The 20,402-nt window shown below is 46.1% G+C and overlaps 1 protein-coding gene across 10 annotated transcripts in view; it reads right to left on the bottom strand.

Moving 5' to 3' along the window:
* dlg2 (discs, large homolog 2 (Drosophila)) overlaps positions 1-20,402 on the bottom strand; it is a 1,642,261-nt gene that overhangs the window by 1,006,173 nt on the left and 615,686 nt on the right. For 7 of the 10 annotated variants that reach the window (XR_015079731.1, XM_085998865.1, XM_085998867.1 and 4 more), the window contains one exon: positions 2,425-2,541. The exons of the other annotated variants lie outside the window; for them this stretch is intronic. Coding sequence is in view for 6 of the 7 variants with exons in the window: in XM_085998865.1 (XP_085854991.1) it covers positions 2,425-2,541 (117 nt within the window). In the remaining variant the exon portion in view is untranslated. The remainder of the gene's footprint in view (positions 1-2,424; positions 2,542-20,402) is intronic. 10 annotated transcript variants of the gene reach the window in all.

The raw sequence follows: 20,402 nt of genomic DNA, 5'->3' as shown, positions 1-20,402 counted from the left end.
CTCAGATTCTGCCCTTACCTTTCTGGCACCTTATCCTCCACCTCACTCTGTTCCACTCCTCACCTTATTTTAAATCAACACTGAGCTTCTCCCCAAGATAGTCTCCCTTCTTTCTTCCCTCAGCCTCTGCACAAAAGCCAGTCCTCAACCTAGGTGATGCCAATCTCCAACTCAGCTCCCTTTGCCCTCACTTCTCCAAATTCACTGTTCTCCTGTCCTCTCTAGACCTCTCCCTCTATATAAACACTCCTGTCTATATGAATGGCAATCCCTTCAACCTTGCCAGCTTATGTGGTCTCAATCACCTACAGGGCCATCTTTAATCATTTCCCTGTATCCTTCACCACCCAGATCCCCATACCTTCCTTAAACCCCACATCTTTCTGTATTCACCCCAAAAATAGTCTCCCTACATCACTTACAACCACACTCTTGCTCTCAATACTGCCTAACCTGTTGATTTGCTGAACTATTTCCTCATCTCCACCTTTACTGCCTTTGGCATAAACAAAGCTTTCACTGGTTCCCATCCCGGTAGCTCCCCGGTATGGGCCCCATCTTTGTTCTCTCAAATTCAAGGGCGCAAACTTGAATGTACTTGATGCATGACTAGCTTAACCATCCATCACCAGATATGGCCTGACTACATAACGCCCTATCGGGCTTCGCTCCACTCTACTGAAACAGCCCACCACTCTAGGACCATCCTGGAAGGCATAGATAACTCCAGGCTCCATTTCTCTACTACTACCAACCTCCTTAAACCCCTCTCACCTGCCCCCTCCATCCTCACCCTTAACAACAAGGGTGGTTCATGTGTTTCTTCATTTTCAAGAGAGATCATCTTTTCAGCTGCCTCTGCTGCTTCCCCACCCCCTCGCCCACTAAGCCAAATCTCTCCTCTATTCCTCTCCTCACTTTAGCTCTGAACCTTCATTTTTCGCTCTCTCTCTCCTCAAAAAACCCACCTTCGACAACATTGTCCTCAATAACTACCACCCCATCTCCAACCACCCTTTCTTCTTCAAGATCCTGGAATGTGTTGTTGCCTCCCTGATCTATGTTCACCTCTCCAACAATTCCCTGCCTGAATCCCTCCAATCGGGTATCCACCTTTCCCATAGCAGCAAAACTGCCTTAACCAAAGTCATAAACAACAGTATCTATGACTATGACTATAGTGCATTATCTCTCCCTTATCCTCTTGACGTCTTTGCAAGCTTTGATACATTAGATCACACAACCCTCTCCTCCGTTGTCCACCTCCATGGGACTGCCCTTACTTAGTTCCACTCATACCCAATGTTCTCCTTAAGCTGCGTGGCCATGCAGCGCTCTGCAGGCGCAGCCGGCTCACTGGCTTTTAAATAGGAAAAACTGCACATGCATGGTATGTTGAATAGGCCGTGCAGCCCCTTAAAGAAGCCGCGAACCCAAAAAACAATTAAAGGGAACATTGCTCATACCTAACCGATCGTAGCCAGAACATCTCTAGCAGTGGCTTCTCTTCCCACCTCTGGAGTCCTCCCCAGGATCCATCCTTGGCACCCTCCATTTCTTCCTTTCCATGCTGCCCCTTGGCAACATCATCCGAAGACATGTGCTGCCAGGTTGCTTGCTTAATATCCAATCTTGAATGAGCTGCAATTTCTTCCAGTTAAACATTGGGAAGACTGAAGCTATTGCCTTCAACCCCTGCCATAAGTTCTGTACTCTTGCCACCAAGTCTATCCCCTCCCTAACCCTGACCCAGTCTTTCAGAGGAGACATTAAACCAAGTCTACTCTCTCAGGTGGATGTAAAATATCTCCTGGTACTATTCAAAGAAGAGATTGGGTATTCACCCTGTGTCCTAGCCAATATTTATCCCTCAACCAACATAACTAAAACAGATTATTTGCTCATTAATCTCATTGTCTTTTGTGGGACCTTACTGTGCACAAATTGGCTGCTGTGTTTACTACTTCAAGAAGTACTTCATTGGCTGTAGAGTGCTTTTGGATTTCCAGAGTTCGTAAAAGGTGTTATATGATTTCAGGTTCTTCCTTTATTTTTCCCCTTTCATCTGGAAGCTCCAACTGTTAGCTCTAGTGAAATCAATTTAAAGAGAGCCAAATGCTGGTTAATTAAATTCTGGTAATTTTTAAACTAAAAGGAAATTGTCTTGCCTTGATCTATGACTAGCCCAACAGGAAAAATTTCCATATTATGAAATCATTATGTTAGTCTTTAGGAAAGGATAAATACTCCATATTATTATTTATTGGAAGGCCTACTGTAGAGAGGTTTTACTGTCTATTGGGTGGCCAGGTCTGAAGCCTTATCTATTTGAAGATGGTCTCAATAACTGGAAGAGGTCAGATGATTTTTAGAGGTTCAGGAGCAACACCTCTTCCCCTTACACTGACCAAAGTTGGGACTGACCTGATGGGATTCTGTGCCTTCTTTAAAGTTCACAGCATCTTCAAGTTCCATATCATATGGTTGTCCTTCCATGTCAGTCAAGTCAAGCAGCTGGGCTTGGACATCACTGGGATAAACCTAATAACCAGAGGCAAGAGTGATGTCATAACACGAGGCATAAGTCTGAGACTGAGACGGCATCAGCATCTATCCTAACATATGGGCCGAGATTTTCCTTACCTCAGCGGGTCCGGTGCGGCCGGGGCCGGTGGCGGGTCACGGGGCCGGTGGCGGGTCGCAGCTCCACTGCTGACTCCATCCCATTCTGGAAAATGAATTTCCGTTGCTAGGGCTTGTTAAGCCCACCCAGTGCATTTCCCAGTCCAATTAAAGGAAGCGGGTCTAGTGACGTAATTCATGACATGTCATCAGCCGGTTTCTTTAAAGGGACCATGGCCAACTTTCTTTTGACATTCTCCCCAGGAGACCAAAACAGCCTGGTTGCACATTGCAGAGGAGGTCACAAGCAGAGATGTCGTCAGGAGGGCCTGGGTGCAGTGGCGCAAACCTTTCAATGATCTCATTAGATCATGAAACATTAGTAAAAAGCCACACTCACCTTCATCCTGCTGTGCCTCTCATTACATCCCCATCACCCTGCCTTCCCTACCCTACTCCTGCATATCATTACTCACACCAACTTACCTTGCACCTCCATCCATCCCTCTCTCTCTATCTACAGTATCACATCCACATCTCACTAGCCACCCCTCACACTCACCCTCATTCTAGTGCAATCATACCAACTAACAACAGACAAGGGTAGCCACTTGGGTGTTTTATCCAATGTTCATGTAAAGTTTGTGTTAATTTGCTGTCAAACATTGAAACCTTTTATTTTCAACACTTTCCATTCTTGGACAGATTTGTGTGCACCTTTGGAAATGGCTTAGTGAGTTGCAGTGAATGGTGAGACATAACAGTGCCCGCTGCAAAGGTGATGAGTGTGAAAGGAATGGCTTGGTCATTGTAGGGATGCTTTATGGTGTTGGTTTGGGGTGGTGCCAACCTGGCGCATCATGTGGCAGCCAGGGTGTACAGCATCAAGTGAAGTAAATCTGGCCATGGTGAGACCAACCCTGGTCTCCTGGGCAGCAATGTGCTTGGGTGCAGATGCCCTGTGTCCTGTGCAGCATCAGGTGATTGCGGAGAAGGTTGGTGTTGTTGTTGGTGCTGCTGGTGTGCCTGGTGCTGCTGGTGTTGGGGCTGATCGTGGTCGGATTCTGAGGACCAAGGTGAAACAGTATGAAGGGCACCCATGTTGATGGAAGAGATGGCAGGTGAAGTAGCGATGACAGCATTCTGTCAATGGTGAGCGAGTTCTTCCAATGAGGTGAGAGTGGATGGAGAGTGGAAAGTAGAAAGCCTGCAGAATCTGTGCTGGAAATGGACTGAGAAACAGCTTGTGGCTGAGGAAAGTGATGATTTGTCAGGAGGGAGCTTTTACTGTACATTTGAAGCTGTCAAGTAATCAACTGGAGAAATGGCCATTAAACTCCCGCCTCAGGTTGACAGCCGTGGTGCCAGAACAGTGTGGTTCCCGTAGTCATGCAGTTAAAGTCAAAAGGTAAGTTAAAAAAGCCTGTTAATCATCTGTCAACTAGATGCTAATGAGTTTAACTGGGTCACCTGCCGCTGCCTGTTGGGTCTGCTCAGCACTGGCAGACCCAACATTTGGAAAGGCGCCTTGCAGTGGGTTCCCGACCTGCTGGCAAAAAAAAACATTTTCCCACCTGACCCGCCACCGATCCCGCCCGCTGACACCCCAGAAAATCTTGGCTATGATGTCCATGAAACGCTTCTGACCTTTACTTGCAGTTTATCAAGCTGCATCTGGAGTTCCACAGGAACATCTCTGATGAATTTCTCCCCATGTGCCAATCAAACTGGTTGCCAATAAATAGTTACAGAAGTACACAGGTGGTTGTACACATCTGCATGGTGCCCTTTGTGCAGATACATTTATACCTAATTCAATTTCACAAACAACTTGTAACACATTAGGCTGAACTTAAACAGACTTTGTCTGACAGTGCTACTACATTGTGAAAAATGCATGTGATAATAATAATAACTTCTGGGAAGTTATGTCATCACTTCCTGTGAACTGTGAACTATGAACTGTGTACATACCTCACTTCCTGTCATATGTCACTTCCTGTTGGACTGGTATAAATACTGGTCTGTTCAGTATTGTAAGAGGCTTCTACCAGAGGCATGGTAAAGACCTCTCTTGTATATAGTGTGTTTATAAGTTACTTAAAGCTTACTTTAAAGTTACTTGATGGTAAGACTCCTTTTTCTTACATCAATGCACTTCAAATTATTTTTCTGGATGATACAGGAATAGCCCCCAAGTAACAGAAACCAACTATCTTGTAGACCTCTGGCAAGGCTTTTGATTAAACAAAGAAGGCTATGTCAATAGCAAAGCATTGACACAAAAACTACAGTATAGTTAAAGAGTGAAATCGCTGACCTGACACCCCAGTAAACTCTGGCAAGCTGTGTGAGACCACCTTGAGGGGACAGTCTCACACCAGTTACAGTATACTGTACATGCAAAGTGACCTCTAAACTTCTAAGCTTCAGTTAATCAGCTCTTTGCACGATGAATAATTTAATTAGTATTTCAATGCTGGCTAGCTCAGCTCTGCATATGCTTGTAAGCACACATGCATAGTGCTCCAAAGACAGACCAGAGAGGTGCACAGCCAGTACCACAATTTAATGGTGCCAGCTCACACCACCCTAAAGTGAGGAACCACTCCCAACTGGTATGTGCAGTTATAAAAGGGCCATAGTATTCTGAAGATGTAGTTGTATAAGAGTGTATACCATTCATATTCAGGGTAAGATACCATTTAAATACTGGGCCATATATTCCGATACCTATGGGTGTGTACGGGCTGTGTACACACCCATAGGGACAGCAGAAATGCCAAGCGCATGCGCTGAAAACCGGCGTGTTCTTGACAGATCGGACGCCTGCCTTAGAGAAGGGCCTCCGCGGGCGGATAGTTCCGCTTTCTGGAGAACCTCCGCCCGCAGAAAACCCTTAGAAATCTTACGCCTGGTAAAAGCAGGTGTAAGGCCTGCTTTTACCAGCACAAGAGTTGAAACAAAGTAAAAAAAAAAATTCACTCATTTAGCATTTAAAAATACTTTTAAAAAAGGTAAGTTTATTTTTATCCCCGTAAAAAATTGTAATTGTCTTTTTTTAATTAAATTTTTGATTAAAATATTTAATTTATTTTAATTTGAACTAATTTTTAAAAAGTGATGCTTTTTAAAAATGTATTTAATGTTTTAAAATGTTTTTGGGGTGATCTCCATTCATATATTTGACAGGTCCCTTCTCCTATTGGCGCCCCATGGGGACGCTTGCGATCTGCATGCGCCTCTGGGATATATGGGCCCTGCGCATTTCGAGTTTGGAGAGGCCCAGCATCGGAAGTGTCCGGACCTCAGGAGCCCTCAGGTAAGTTCGTAGATTTTTCCAGATCGGAGGCCTCCGCACACAGGAAGCCTCCGATGGGAAAATATGGGGCAATATCTTACACAGAACTTAAAAAACAGGTATATAAGTTTGTTTTAATCCAAATATTTACAGTGGTTACAGCTCCAAGTGCAGAGACAAATTACTTTTCTATCCCCCTTTAAGACTCTCCTTAAAACCTACCTCTTCGACCAAACTTTTTGGTGTCCAATTATGTTCTTTTTATAACACTCCTGAGAAGCGCCTTGGGGTGTTTTATTATGTTAAAGGTGCTATATAAATGTAAGTCGTATTTGTTATTTAACTGAAAACCAAATTGATAATATGGGGGAAGAAATTTTGTTGGTTAGCGCCTCTTGTTAGCGCCTGGTGGGGGCGCTAACAGGATGCTAATGAAGTAGCGCCGGGGCAAGGTGAATCCAACGCTGCACACCAAATCCAATCACCCCTTAGCGCCGCCGCCAACAGTTAGCACCTAGGGCTTTAGCGCCAGGCAGATCATGATGTCAGTGAGCGTGCAATGCTCACTTAACGCCCGATCTGTCAAATTGATTATCGTCCCCTGCCTTAGCGCCTCGCCCTGGCAATAACAGGAAGAGTAGGTGTGAAGTAGGCGGATGGCGGTTCCAGGGGCGCTATTTAAAGGAATCAGTCGCAGCTGTCAGGTTAGTGCTGTTTCACTGTTTCTTTGTCAGTTTGCGATTGTACAAGAGTTTAATTCAGTCATTTAAAGGTTCTTTAGTATCAGGAGTGTTGTGGCTACTAAAAATTTGTTACATTAATTCTGACAAAATTTCAAAGTGCTAAACATCGTTACATTAATGGGGGTTGTACTGGCAGTTGACCTCGCCCTCCAGGATCTATTGCAGAAGGAGCGCAGGCAGTGAGAAAGATCACAAGATGTGGCCAGAGGGAGGAGGAGGGCCATCAGGGCTCTCAACAGGAGGCTTTACCCTTCAAGGGTATTCCGAGAGCACTTCTCCTACCTTCAATTAAGCGAGGAGCAGTGCATTCGAAGGCTCCGCTTCAGCAAGGATGTGGTCACCGAACTCTGTCACCTCCTGCAACCAGACCTGGAGCCTCAGATCGGGTTGCCCACAGCTCTTTCAGTGGCAGTCAAGGTCACCGTCGCCCTCAATTTCTTCGCCAGTGGTTCCTTCCAGTCTGCAACAGGAGATATAGCGAACATCTTGCAGTTCGCTGTCCATCGCTACATCCGGGAGGTCACAGAGGCGCTCTGGAAGTAGGAAAAGGGACTACATTTCCTTCTCCATCACCAGAGAGAAGCAGTCCGAATGTGCATGTGGCTTTGCCAGGATAGCGGGCTTCCCCATGGTGCAGGGCGCCACTGACTGCACTCACGTGGCTTTGCAGACACCACATAGCAATCCTGAAGTCTTCCGTAACCACAAAGGCTATCTCTCACTTAATGTGCAGTTGGTGTGCAACCACAGACAGCGAATCCTCAATGTGAATGCCCGCTATCCTGGCAGGAGCCACAATGCCTTCATCCGGCGCCAGACCGGTGTGCCAGTACTCTTCGAGCCGCCACTTCAAGCTCGTGGCTGGCTGGTCGGAAACAACGGCTATCCGCTCTCCACCTGGCTCATGACTCCTCTCCGCAACCCCAGTACTCTGGGTCAGCAATCATATAATGAGAGCAATGCTGCCACCAGGAACATCATCGAGCAGACCATCGGGGTGCTCAAGCAACAGTTCCACTGCCTAGACCGCTCAGGAAGAGCCCTCCAGTACTCGCCGGAGCAGGTGTCCCATTTTGTCGTGGTCTGCTGCATGCTCCACAACTTGTCCATCGTGAGGGCCCAGCCCTTGCCATCAGGGATTGCGGGACCACCTCAGGAGGGGAAGAAGGAGAGGAGGGGGAGGATGAGGAGGAGGAGAAAGAGGAAGAGGAGGAAGGGGAGGAGGAGGAGAAGGAGGAGGGGGAACAGGAGCAAGGGAGAAGGTAGCCACTCAATCGGCCTTCTGGAAGGGCGGTCCGTGACCGCTGTGATATCTCTATACAACAGCACAGCATGGCTTCCGGTAAGAACTGTACTGCATATGGTTTTATTATTATATATATCAGTAGTCCACCAAGTGGCTCTATTATACTTCTCCCTCGTTATTGAAGAAGTTAATCACATTGTACATGACTTGGATGGTATACACAACTCTTGGTATACATTTCTCAAATGGAACCCATTTTATGTTTCCAGATTCTACTATAGAACACAAACAAAAGATATGAATTTATTTTCCATATTTACAGATTAAACTTAACCACTGGTTTTATATTTTGAAGAGGATACCTTCTTTCTTGAACAGAACTTTCAGATCTTGCAGGACTTTAATTCATTCTAGGCTGAGCCTGCGGAGAATTTTTCTCCAAGGGCTGACTTTGATCTACACATGGACTCGCTACACTTTCAGACTGTTTGTCTGCCTGACTCGGGCTCAGACTTAAATTCTGACTTTGTCTTGGACTGGTTTCTGGTACATCTGATGTAGGATTTGCTACTGGTACTCTGCTTGTAGCAAGACTATCTGACTCATCAGAATAAACTGAATCATCCCAGCTTTCAACTCCTTCCACATCTGTAGGTAAGATATGATCAATGTGAACAAACCTAACCTTTCCATGATCAAACATCTTGTCCAAATATGTGTGAGGGCCACATATTTTCACTACTCTTCCTGGTAACCACTTTAACCATTTATGGTGATGGTTCTTCACTCTAACCTTCTGGTTCAACTTCACAATTCTCTCTCTAACTCTACCTTTATCATGACTCTCTTTCTGCCTGGATTGTTTCTCTTCTACGGACTGTGCCAAGTTTGGCTTTAACAACGAGAACCTGGTTCATGGCTGTCGCTTGAGAAACAACTCTGCCGGTTTTCTATCAGTAGTGGTATGAGGAGTATTCCGATAGGTAATCTGAAAATTTGCCAGTTTGTGGTCCAACGACAACTGACGTTTCTTTGGATTTGAATCCAACATTTGTTTGGTGAGGGCACATTTGACAATTTGTACTGTGCGCTCTGCTGCACCATTTGAAACAGGGTGGTATGGTGAAACTTTGGTATGTTTCACACCGTTTCTGATTATGAACTGTGTGAACTCTTCTGAACAAAATTGCGGCCCGTTAACAGACACAATTTCTTCTGGGAGGCCATATGAAGAAAACAATCTTCGCAAATTGTCTAGTGTTTTGCTTGCTGTTATTATCCACATCGGAAACACCTCTACCCACTTCGAGTGACTATCTATCACTATGAACAATTGCTGTCCTTCTAGCTCAGCAAAATCTACATGTAACCTTTGCCACACTCTGGGAGGCTATTTCCATGACTGTAATAGTACTGATGGTGGTTTCTTGCTGACCGATTGACATGTTGTACACTGACTGACTATGTACTCTATACCTTTATCTAAACTAGACAACGTGGACCACTTTCCATACCTCGGGAGCCTACTGTCAACAAGGGCCGGCGTCGATGACGAAGTCCAACGCCGCCTTCAGTGTGCCAGTGCAGCCTTCGGCCGCCTGAGGAAGAGAGTGTTTGAAGACCAGGACCTCAAACCCGGCACTAAGCTCATGGTCTACAGAGCAGCAGTGATACCCGCCCTGCTGTATGCCTCAGAGACATGGACCATGTACAGCAGGCACCTCAAGGCATTGGAGAGGTACCACCAATGCTGCCTCCGCAAGATCCTGCAAACTCATTGGTAGGGTAGGCGCACCAACGTCAGTGTTATTGTTCAGGCCAACATCCCCAGCATCGAAGCTTTGACCACGCTCGATCAGCTCCGATGGACGGGTCACATCGTCCGCATGCCCGATACGAGACTCCCAAAACAAGCGCTCTACTCGGAGCTCCGGCATGGCAAGAGAGCCCCAGGTGGGCAGAGGAAACGCTTCAAGGACACCCTCAAAGCCTCCTTGAAAAAGTGCAACATCCCCACTGACACCTGGGAATCCCTGGCCCAAGGCCGCACAAAGTGGAGGAGAAGCATCCGAGAAGGCGCCGAATACCTCGAGTCTCTTCGCCGGGATCAAGCGGAAGCCAAGTGTAAGCAGCGCAAGGAGCGCACGTCAACCCAAGAACCCCACCCACCCGCCCCTTCAACCACCATCTGCCCCACCTGTGACAGAGACTGTAGGTCCTGCATTGGACTCATCAGTCACCTGAGAACTAATTTTTAAAGTGGAAGCAAGTCATCCTCGGTTCCGAGGGACTGCCTAAGAAGGAGAAGAAGATGTACTCTATCCCTTAATCTAAACTGGTCACCATAAGTAACTGTGTGCAAAGCTCTTGGTCAAGCACATTCCCAGGTGCTGGTCATGAATATCTCCTAACAATTTAGACCTGAACCCATTTGGGATAACCACTCTTGCTCCCCGCATGATACAATCTTTATCCACTGACAATTTATTCCTACGAACGAAGTATGGATAGATATCTTCCTCTGATACTTGGTTTGGCCATCCATTTTGCTATGTAATCATACACCTTTGACATAATTGGGTCAAGTTTGGTTGTCCTAACAATCTCTTCAGCTGTGACTGGCAGCTTATCAATGTATGAGAAATAGAACACTTCTTCCTTATTGGGTGTAACTTGTGATGGGGATGGCAACCTGGACATAGCATCAGCATTACTGTGATCAGCTGATCGTCTGTACTCATTGTCATACATATACGCTAACAAAATCAAAGCCCATCTCTGCATTCAGGCTGCAGCTGAGGTTGGAACTGGAGAGTTTGAATGGAGGATTGCTGTCATGGGCTTATGGTCAGTAACTATGGTAAACTTACAACCAAACAAGTATTTGTGAAATTTCTTGACCCCAAAAATCAATGTCAAAGCTTCCCTTTCGATCTGCGCATAATTCCGCTCACTGGCACCGAGAGTGCATGAAGCAAAAGCAATTGGTCTCTCCTCCCGACTATCTAATACATGAGAGATCATTGCCCCAACTCCGTACGGAGAGGCGTCACACGCCAGTTTGATCTCCTTAGATGCATCATAGTGAACAAACATGGTACTCTCTACTAACTGGCTTTCACATTCTTTGAATGCTGTGTCGCATTCTTTTGACCACTTCCAAGGGGCCTATTTTCTCAACAGCTTTCAGTGGATGTAACAATGTAGCCAAGTTTGGTGGGAACTTTCCGTAGTAATTCAAAGATCCAAAAATGATCGAAGTTCAGAGACATTCTTGGGAGTGGGTGTATTTCTGATTCCATCCAGCATTCCCTTGGTTGGATGTAAACCATCTTTGTCTACTCTATGCCCTAAGTACACCACTAGAGTTTTGAAACAACTCACACTTGTGAGCTGTCACTCATACTCCGTGCTTCTCTAGCCATTTGAGCACTTCATTCAACACCTCATCATGGATTTGCCTGTTTGGTGCTGAAGTGAGTATGTCATTCAAATAACACACTATCCCTTCAATCCCTTGCAAAATTTGGTTCATCGCCCCCTGGAATATGTCAGGGGCAGATGACACTCCAAATGGTAGCCTATTGAACTGATATAGGCCTCGGTGAGTATTTATAGACAAGCATGACTTGGACTCTTCATCTAACTCAAGTTGTAGTTAGGCGTTTGTTAGATTTAACTTCGAAAAGATCTGGCCGCCTGTCAGCGTTGTGAACAAATCTTCCACATTTGGCAATGTATTGGGTAGAGTACGCTCTAGAACCTGGTTTATGGTTACCTTATAATCACCACACAACCTTACCTTACCATCTGACTTAGGTACAACAACAATGGGTGTAACCAATTACTCAGATATACCTTAGAGATAATGGTCTCAGTGTCTAGTCTTTTGAGTTCTTGCTCAACTTTCTCCTTGCGTGTGTATGGTACGGGTGTGGCTTGCAGTAAACTGGTCTTGCGTCCTTCTGCACTCTAACACTCGCCTTGAAGTCTTGGATCGGACTGCCCATTTCACTGAACACCTTCGGATACTGCTTAATGACATCATATTTCAATGCAAATTTCACTTCCACACAAAAAATCTCATTCCAATCCAGCTTCAGTGATCCCAACCAATTTCTACCGATCAAGGCAGGCTTCTCTCCTGCCACTACTATGAGAAGCAAGCTCTGACACTGATCCTTGTATTTCACTGGTATGGCGATACTTCCTACTACAGGGATTTGCTTTCCTGAGTAGCTTCGTAGCGATAATCACGCAACTTGTCGCGATATAGTGATTCCGGTACTATGCTCACGGATGCACCAGATGCATGGGTATCCTGGTTCCTGCGACATCTACTTGGATGACGATACCTCGCTGTGATATCCAAGTGGTAAGGTCAGAAACTGAGAGAAGCGAGATATTAGGAACAAAACCCAACTGTTTATTTACACGGTGTAGCAGAGGAACATATCTCTAACAAGCTGGAGGCCAGGCACAATTCTTATTGCACGAGCACAAGATGGAGGATCAACCTCTGAGTCATACCCATAATGCAATGCCACATTACCGTATTAACTGGTGTACCAGGACATTGAATACATGACCCATTACCTTAAATACTGGTGAATGTGAACCCTTAATATTTGGCTCCATCTGGTGGATAACTTAAACATTACATCCCAGATTACTATATCCCTCCCCTCTTAAGTTGAACATTAATTTCTTAACAACATTCTTAAAAAGTCCCATAAGGAAACTCCTTTAATGATAGTCCATACTGAACGAATCTAGCAGGTCGTTATCAATCTCTCTGGTGGCTTGTGAGTCCTTGGTGACCGTCTTACAGTCAACTCCCTGCTTGGTTGTGGTAGGGCCACCTGCTGCTCCTGAGCAGTACTCAGAGTATCTGACTCTGCTACGATGGTTTCCTCTTGACAAAGGGGTCCAGGTGGAACTGGCTCTGTTCGTGGTGGTGGTACTACCGATGCATTTGGATAACTGGGGGCCAACTTGTCCTCCGACATCTCCTCTGGAACCTCCATTTCGATTTCCCCTGGTCTGGTCAGTATCTGATCTACATGTCTGTGTACTACCTGACCAGTTCCCACCATGACCGTATATGATACTGGACTGGTCATTGAGTCTATGACGCCAGGAATCCATTTTGGACCATAACTGAAATTCCTGGTAAGGACCGCATCTCCTTCTCCAAAACTGCGGCTCTTTGTCTTTCTGTCATGATTCTCCTTTTGTTTGATTGTCGGTTTTCCACCTTCCTTTTTAGATCTGGGTGAACCAGGTCAAGAGTGGAGCGTAGTCGACGTCCTAACAACAGCTCAGCAGGAGAGAGTCCTGTGGTGGATTGAGGTGCTAGCCTGTAGCTGAACAGAACTTGTGACACCTTGGCTGCCAAACTCCCTTCCGCACTTTTTTTCATCATCTCCTTAAATGTTTGTACGGCTCTCTCTGCAAGTCCATTTGAAGACGGATGATATGGAGCTGAGGTCACGTGCACTATGCCATTGTTTCTCATGAACTCTTTTGTTTCGGTACTCACAAAACACGTGGCATTGTCACTTACTACGATCTCCGGTAGCCCTTGATTACTAAAACTCCTACGCAGGCAGTCTATAGTAACAGTAGATGAAGCAGAATTTACAGGATAAACATCCATCCATTTGGAATGGGCATCCATGATTATGAGGAACATCTTTCCCATGAATGGACCCGCATAATCTACTTGTAATCTTCTCCATGGTTTATCCGGCCACTCCCAGGGGTGGAGAGGAGCCGCTGCTGGTGCCTTCCTATGTACTTGACAAGTGCTGCATGTCTTGACTAGATTTTCTATCTCCTCATCTAGCTTTGGCCACCACAAGTAACTCCTTGCCAAGGCTTTCATACGCGAAACTCCAGGATGACACTGATGTAGTTGCCCTAGGATAGACTGTTGTGCTGGCTGTGGAATAATCACTCGTGCTCCCCGCAACACGCAACCATCCTGCACACCCAGCTCTGTCTTCCTGACACTGTAAGGTATGAAATCAGTCCCTTCCGGATGCTGTGGGCAACCCCTCATCACATATTCTCGGGCTCTAGATAGTACTGGATCTTTACCGGTCCATGTCCTTACTTGTTCAGCGGTCACAGTTGCCGTGTCCGTGTCCTCCAACATCAAAACTCTGTCCTCTGGAGCTGCACAGATAGGTGTACCTGGCAGTGGAAGACGGCTCAAGGCATCTGCGTTCCCATGGTACTTGCCCGCCTTGTAAACGATGACATACTCATATGCCCTCAACATCACTGCCCACCTCTGGATCCGGGGTGACACCATCTATGGTACTGCTTTCATTTCATTAAAAAGAGATAGAAGAGGTTTATGATCGGTGCATATGGTGAATTTCCTGCCATATATGTACTTGTGAAACCTCCGTAACCCAAACATTACTGCTAACCCCTCTTTATCTAACTGGGAATAGTTTTTTTCCGCTGGTGTCAGAGTTCGAGACGTAAACCCTATTGGTCTTTCTGTTCCATCTTCCAAGCTGTGTGAAAGAACCGCCCCCACCCCATAAGGTGAAGCATCACAAGAGAGAATGATGTATTTCTCTGCATTGTAGTGAACCAGCACATCCGAGGACAGCATCAGTTTCTTGGGCTGTTCAAATGAAACCCTCTGTTCCTCTTCCCACTGCCACTGTGTCTCCTTGTGCAGAAGTTTGTGAAGAGGTGCTAACACTGTTGCCAAGTTTGGTAAAAATCTGTTATAATAGTTTAGCAGTCCCAGGTAAGCTTTTAACTCAGTCACATTGGTAGGAGCTGGGGCCTCCTGCAGTGCTTGTACCTTTTCCTTGATTGGATGGAGCCCGGTGGCATCCACTCTGTGTCCCAGGAACATGGCCTCATTCCCCAGGAAAGTGCACTTACTCCTCTTGAGCCGTAACCCAGCCTTATCCAATCTTTGTAGTACCTCTCTCAGAGTGCTCAGATGCTCCTGGTCGGTTCTTCCCGTCACCAGAATGTCATCCAGATAGATTGAAACATGTGGGATCCCTTGCAGTACACCCTCGATAGTCCTCTGGAAAATAGCTGGACTAGATGAGACACCGAATGGTAAGCGGTTATAGGTAAACAAACCCTTGTGTGTATTTATTGTTACATACTCCTTGGATTCCTCATCTAGTGTAATCTGCAAGTATGCATGACTCATATCCAGCTTCGTGAATTTCTTCCCTCCAGCCAGGTTTGCAAAGAGATCCTCTGTTTTGGGAATAGGATACTGTTCTAGTTTAGACACCCTATTTACTGTCAATTTATAATCTCCACAGAGTCTTACCGAATTGTCCGGTTTTAAAACAGGTACAATGGGAGCTGCCCATTCTGAACATTTCACGGGTTCCAGTATGTTCTCTCTCAAAAGACAATCAAGCTCAACCTCTACCTTTGGTTTCATGGCATACGGCACAGGTCGTTGTTTAAAAACCCTTGGCAGTGCCTCCTTGTCTACATAAATCTTAGCTGGGGGGCCATTAAATGTGCCAAGTTCTTCCTTGAACACGTTCTCATGTTCAATCAACACTTCTTTGCCTCCCTCTATTTGATTTATTGCTTCCCAATCTAATTTAAGTTCTTGTATCCAGCCCCGACCTAACAGGTTTGGTCCGGAACCCGATACTACAACTACAGGTAGCTGTTCCACGGTGTCCCTGTGTTGCACAGGTACAGTAGCTGTACCCAATGTCGCCACTCGTTCACCGGTATATGTTTTAAGCTGCATAGAGCAAGACTTTAACTCTGGAACTTTTGCACGGTTCCACAATTTTGAGTACTCCTCCCTGTTCATTATGGTTACACCGCATCCTGTATCCACTTCAAAGTTGACCTTAGAGTCATTTACTGTCAGTTGCAAAGTGATAGGATCCACTTTTGGAATGTTCTCTACCATACTATGCATTATGAACATGTCGTCTTCTTTCTCAGCTTCTCCGCTGATGTGATGTGCTCCCTGTTTTTTCACTTCTCTTCCTAGGTTTTGCTTTCCTCCGCCTTTTGGTTTGTATTCCTCCACGATTGCTTTTGCCCTGCATGCACGTTTTATGTGCCCTTTTTCCCACACTTGTGGCACTTTTCCTCCAGAAACCTGCATTCCCTCGCCAGGTGATCGTCATTGCATCTATAACATGCCTTTACATGCTCACGTTGTGGGTTCTGATGCATGTTTAACTTGTGCACAATAACCTGACCTGCAACTTGCTTTGTAGTAGCCCAGTCTGAACCTTGTATTTCTTTTACATCTCGGTATGCTGTCTCTATGGCTTGAGCAAGTTCCAACGCTTTTTCATGTGTAAGCCCAGTCTCGGACAATAATCTCCGCTGCATTCGATCATCCATTATCCCGCAAACTAGCCTATCTCTCAGCATGTCCTTCAGGTTGTTGCCATAACTACAATCGTGTGCCAATTTTCGCAACACCGCTACATAATCCAATACAGTCTCACCCGGTTTTCTGTTCCGTGAATTAAATTTGAAACGCTGTACAATCTCACTCGGTCTGGGATTGAAATGGTCCTTTAGCAAGGCCACTAAGTCAGCAAATGATCTGTCTCCAAGCTTTGCAGGATTGCATAAGTTTCTCATTAAACTATACGTCTGACTTCCGACGGAAGTGAGCAAAATAGCTCTCCTTTTTCCGACATCATTTATATCATTTGCTTCAAAGAAATGCATCAACACCTCGCAGTATTCATCCCAGGTCTGCGTCTGAACATCAAAAGCAGAGATCTTTCCTACCGTAGCAGCCATGATCCGTTATTCAGTGTTCCTTTTCTTTTTTTTTCTTCGTCAAGAGGTGATCTGTTTATCCTCGTCGCCAATATGTGATATCCGCGTGGTAAGGTCAGAAACTGAGAGAAGCGAGATATTAGGAACAAAACCCAACTGTTTATTTACACGGTGTAGCAGAGGAACATATCTCTTACAAAGGCCAGGCACAATTCTTATTGCACGAGCACAAGATGGAGGATCAACCTCTGAGTCATACCAATAATGCAATGCCACATTACCGTATTAACTGGTGTACCAGGACATTGAATACATGACCCATTACCTTAAATACTGGTGAATGTGAACCCTTAATATTTGGCTCCATCTGGTGGATAACTTAAACATTACATCCCAGATTACTATACTCGCGAATCGCTGTTAGATACCTTTGTGCTCCTGATGGCGTGTATCTCCAGAAACTCCTCATCCTGCTGCTTCTCTTCAATGGTATGTAGTGTCGGGCGATTTCCACTTCTAGCATTGCCAGTCGGTTTACTCTTCTGTCGGCACACCTTCGCAAGATGCCCTGTTTTCTTGCAGTAGAAACACTCTGCCTTCACATATGGACAGTTTTGAGCGATTGTTTGTCCCAAGCACCGATAGCACGACTTCAATGTACTGTTACCTTGGCCAGTTACTAAGGCCCAACTGCCTTTTACTGTTAGCCTGCAGCCGATGCACCTCGGTTGTCTGACAACTGGAAATGGCACAGAACTCTTGAGAGTATCGGTCGGCCATATCCACCGACATAGCTGTCTGACAAGCTAAGTCAAAAGTCAAATTAGGGGTTGTCAACAATTTACTTCTGATACGTTCATTTGTCAACCCACAAACAAAGCAGTCACGCAAAGCTCGGTCCTGAAAGTTCCCGAAATGACAGTGAATGGATAGCTTTATTAAAGCTACAATGTACTCACTGATACCCTCGTCATTTAATTGATCATGTGAACCAAAATGATAACTTTCAGCAATTTCCAGGGGCTCAGAACTATAGTACTTCAGTGGTATGTCCTTCGTTTTGGCGGAAACAAGCAAATTTTTCAGAGTTTCATACACCTCAGGGCCTGCTTCAGTCAAAAAAATAGCCCGTTTCATTTCTAAAACTGCCCAGTTACGGTTTACATCATCGAGGTCTTCAGCGATACTATTCAAGGTGAAAAACATTTCTAGCCACTCCACATATGCTCTGAAAGTCTCTCGGTCACGATGGAACTCACCCAAGTGCCCTATTATTCCCATAGACACAGCCATCTGGACTCTGGCAACGTTGATAGTTCAGCCATGGGTGCTCGAAATTTACCTTGGATTTTTAAGTTTTTCTGCAAAACGAAGAACCTCTAACAGTCCCTCTGTCGGTTGGCAGGATTAGCCTCCAACAAAAATTTCAGCTAGGGAATTCGCAATCACATCCTCATCACCAATTCTGTGATATCTTGAGACACAGCATATATATACAACAGCACAACATGGCTTCCGATAAGAACTGTACTACATATGGCTTTATTATTATATACATCAGTAGTCCACCAGGTGGCTTTATTACAACCGCTTCATCAGACTGCGGTTCCAATAAATTAAACCCCAGATCCCCGTTGCTCACCACATCCCCATAATTCCATCCCTGTCGCAGGACATATCACAGCACAAAGCTGAAATGAGAGACAGCACAAAATCATCCAAAGCCAATTAATAAATTTATCAATAATTAGTGAGCACATATTTACAACAATATTAGCTATTCTCCTTTGTGCAATCCCTTAGTGCCCCTCGTTACAATGCCAGTGCTCCTACGAGGTGTTGGCCCAGTGGCAGCAGCACGGCGGGTGGAAGGTTGCTGAGTTTCCGTGGGGAGACTTCAGATGGCCTTGCAGGACGCCCTCAACCAGCTCTGGACCTGGAAGGCCCAGCTGTAGACTGCACCACCTCAGTATGGGCGGCAGCAGTCTGACCTGGCTGGATGACAGGCAGCAACAAGGGCAATGGCGGAGTGCCAGTGGTGGGAGCAGGAATGCTGTCATCCTGAGAGAAGACAACAGCGTCCTGCTCCACTGACCCACTGGCACTCCCCCGGGGCAGCACCTCAGCATCATTACCAAAAGCTGTCCAGATTGCTGGCCTGCTGCGACACCGTGAAAGCCCTGGTGGACGGTTGTCGACCCAGCCACGATGGCAGCAGTTAGAGCATGCGTGGCATCAAGCTGAGACTGCATGAAAGTAGTCTGAGAATCGATGGCACCAAGCATAGACTGCATTACAGCACTAAGACGTTGTGTCACTTCCACCTGTGCTGCAATGGAAGCTGCGACATCGCCTATTACACACAGCATGAGGTCTGGGTCGCCACGGTCCCTCTGGGAGTCCACCATCCTTTGCAGACTGCAAATGATGGACTCCATGGTGTGCGGAGAGCTCTGTGCAATGTTGGAGGTGGACTCCGCCACGCTCCTTACCATTGCGGAGAGGCTCTCAGGCACCCTTGCCAGTGCACCTATCATCTCCGTGTGCATGCGCATCACCCTTATTCTATAGGCCGCCCCATCGAAGTCCTCATCTGAGTCCTGTGCAGCAGAACTCGCCCTCCAGGGAACTGACTCCCAAGCTATTCTTTGCCCCTGGCCTTGCTGCAGCCCACATGTCCCCGCTGGTGCATTACCCTGTGCAGATTCTGCTACTATACTAGCCTCTAAAGAACGCGTAGTGCTAGTATCTGAGCTGGTGCCTGCAGGTGAGAGATGCAGTGATGCGCTGTGTTCTTCGTCCTCCTCTTCTTTCGCCTCGCTCTCTATGGTACCCTCAGGGACAGGCTGCTCAGCTGCTTGCTCATTATCTGAAAGCATAAAGGCACAAGAGTCAGGTTAAGGTGATGTGAGGGGGCAGGAAGGGAGAAATGCATTCATCTAGCATGATTAGCTGGAAAGTGGGAAAGACTTGTGGGGTGAGGGGGAAGTGGAATGTGAGAAGAAGGATTAGGGATGAACATACCGTTGTTGTTCCCAAGGGGGTCAACATCGCCGGTGGCCATGACGCCCACCGCCTGGCGCCCAATGATTTGCAGCACTCTTTCCTCCAGCTCAGAATGTGGTTGGGTGTCAGGTTGTCCCCTGCCTGTGCACTCCTGCTCCCTTCTGTTGTGAGCGACCTTAGCCTGCAAGAGAGAGGAAAGTGTGTGAGTGAGTGTGGAGCAATGTGTTTGGGAGATGTGCCTGCCATAGTTCAATAGCTGTCATTGTGTGCAAGGCGTGAAATGTGGGTGTGAGTGTTGGTAGGTGGAGATTGTTGGTGGGTGAGTGCTGGGGGTGTGGTGTTCTGGGCAGTGTCTGCAGACTGAGGTGCAGATGGTGGTATGTACCATTTGTTGAAGCATTGACTCACCCTGACCATCCGAGTGAGGTTGTTCAATTTCTTCCTGCACTGGGTATAGGCTGCTAACTAGTCTCACTGGATTTCACAATTCTCAAAAGTGGGACATATTTGTGAGGTTAAGGCTGTGAGTTAAAAAGGGTTAGTTAGCTGAATAATGAACAATACTATCTATTGCACACAGATAGTTTTTTGAATGACAAAACAAGACCGCAGTTATTTATCATTCTGTACTTGACGAGGATCTTTTTAATCTGTATTTTTTGGATGTAACACCACCCCCATTCTTTTTCCCATCCTCTCCTGAATGCACTAAATCTTG

The sequence above is a fragment of the Somniosus microcephalus genome, chromosome 10, assembly GCF_052327205.1.
Source record: "Somniosus microcephalus isolate GS21.2 chromosome 10, FLI_Smic_1.0, whole genome shotgun sequence".
Classification (NCBI taxonomy): domain Eukaryota; kingdom Metazoa; phylum Chordata; class Chondrichthyes; order Squaliformes; family Somniosidae; genus Somniosus; species Somniosus microcephalus.
The sequence above is the reverse complement of the archived record's forward strand: the minus strand, read 5'-3'. Positions and strand labels throughout refer to the sequence as shown.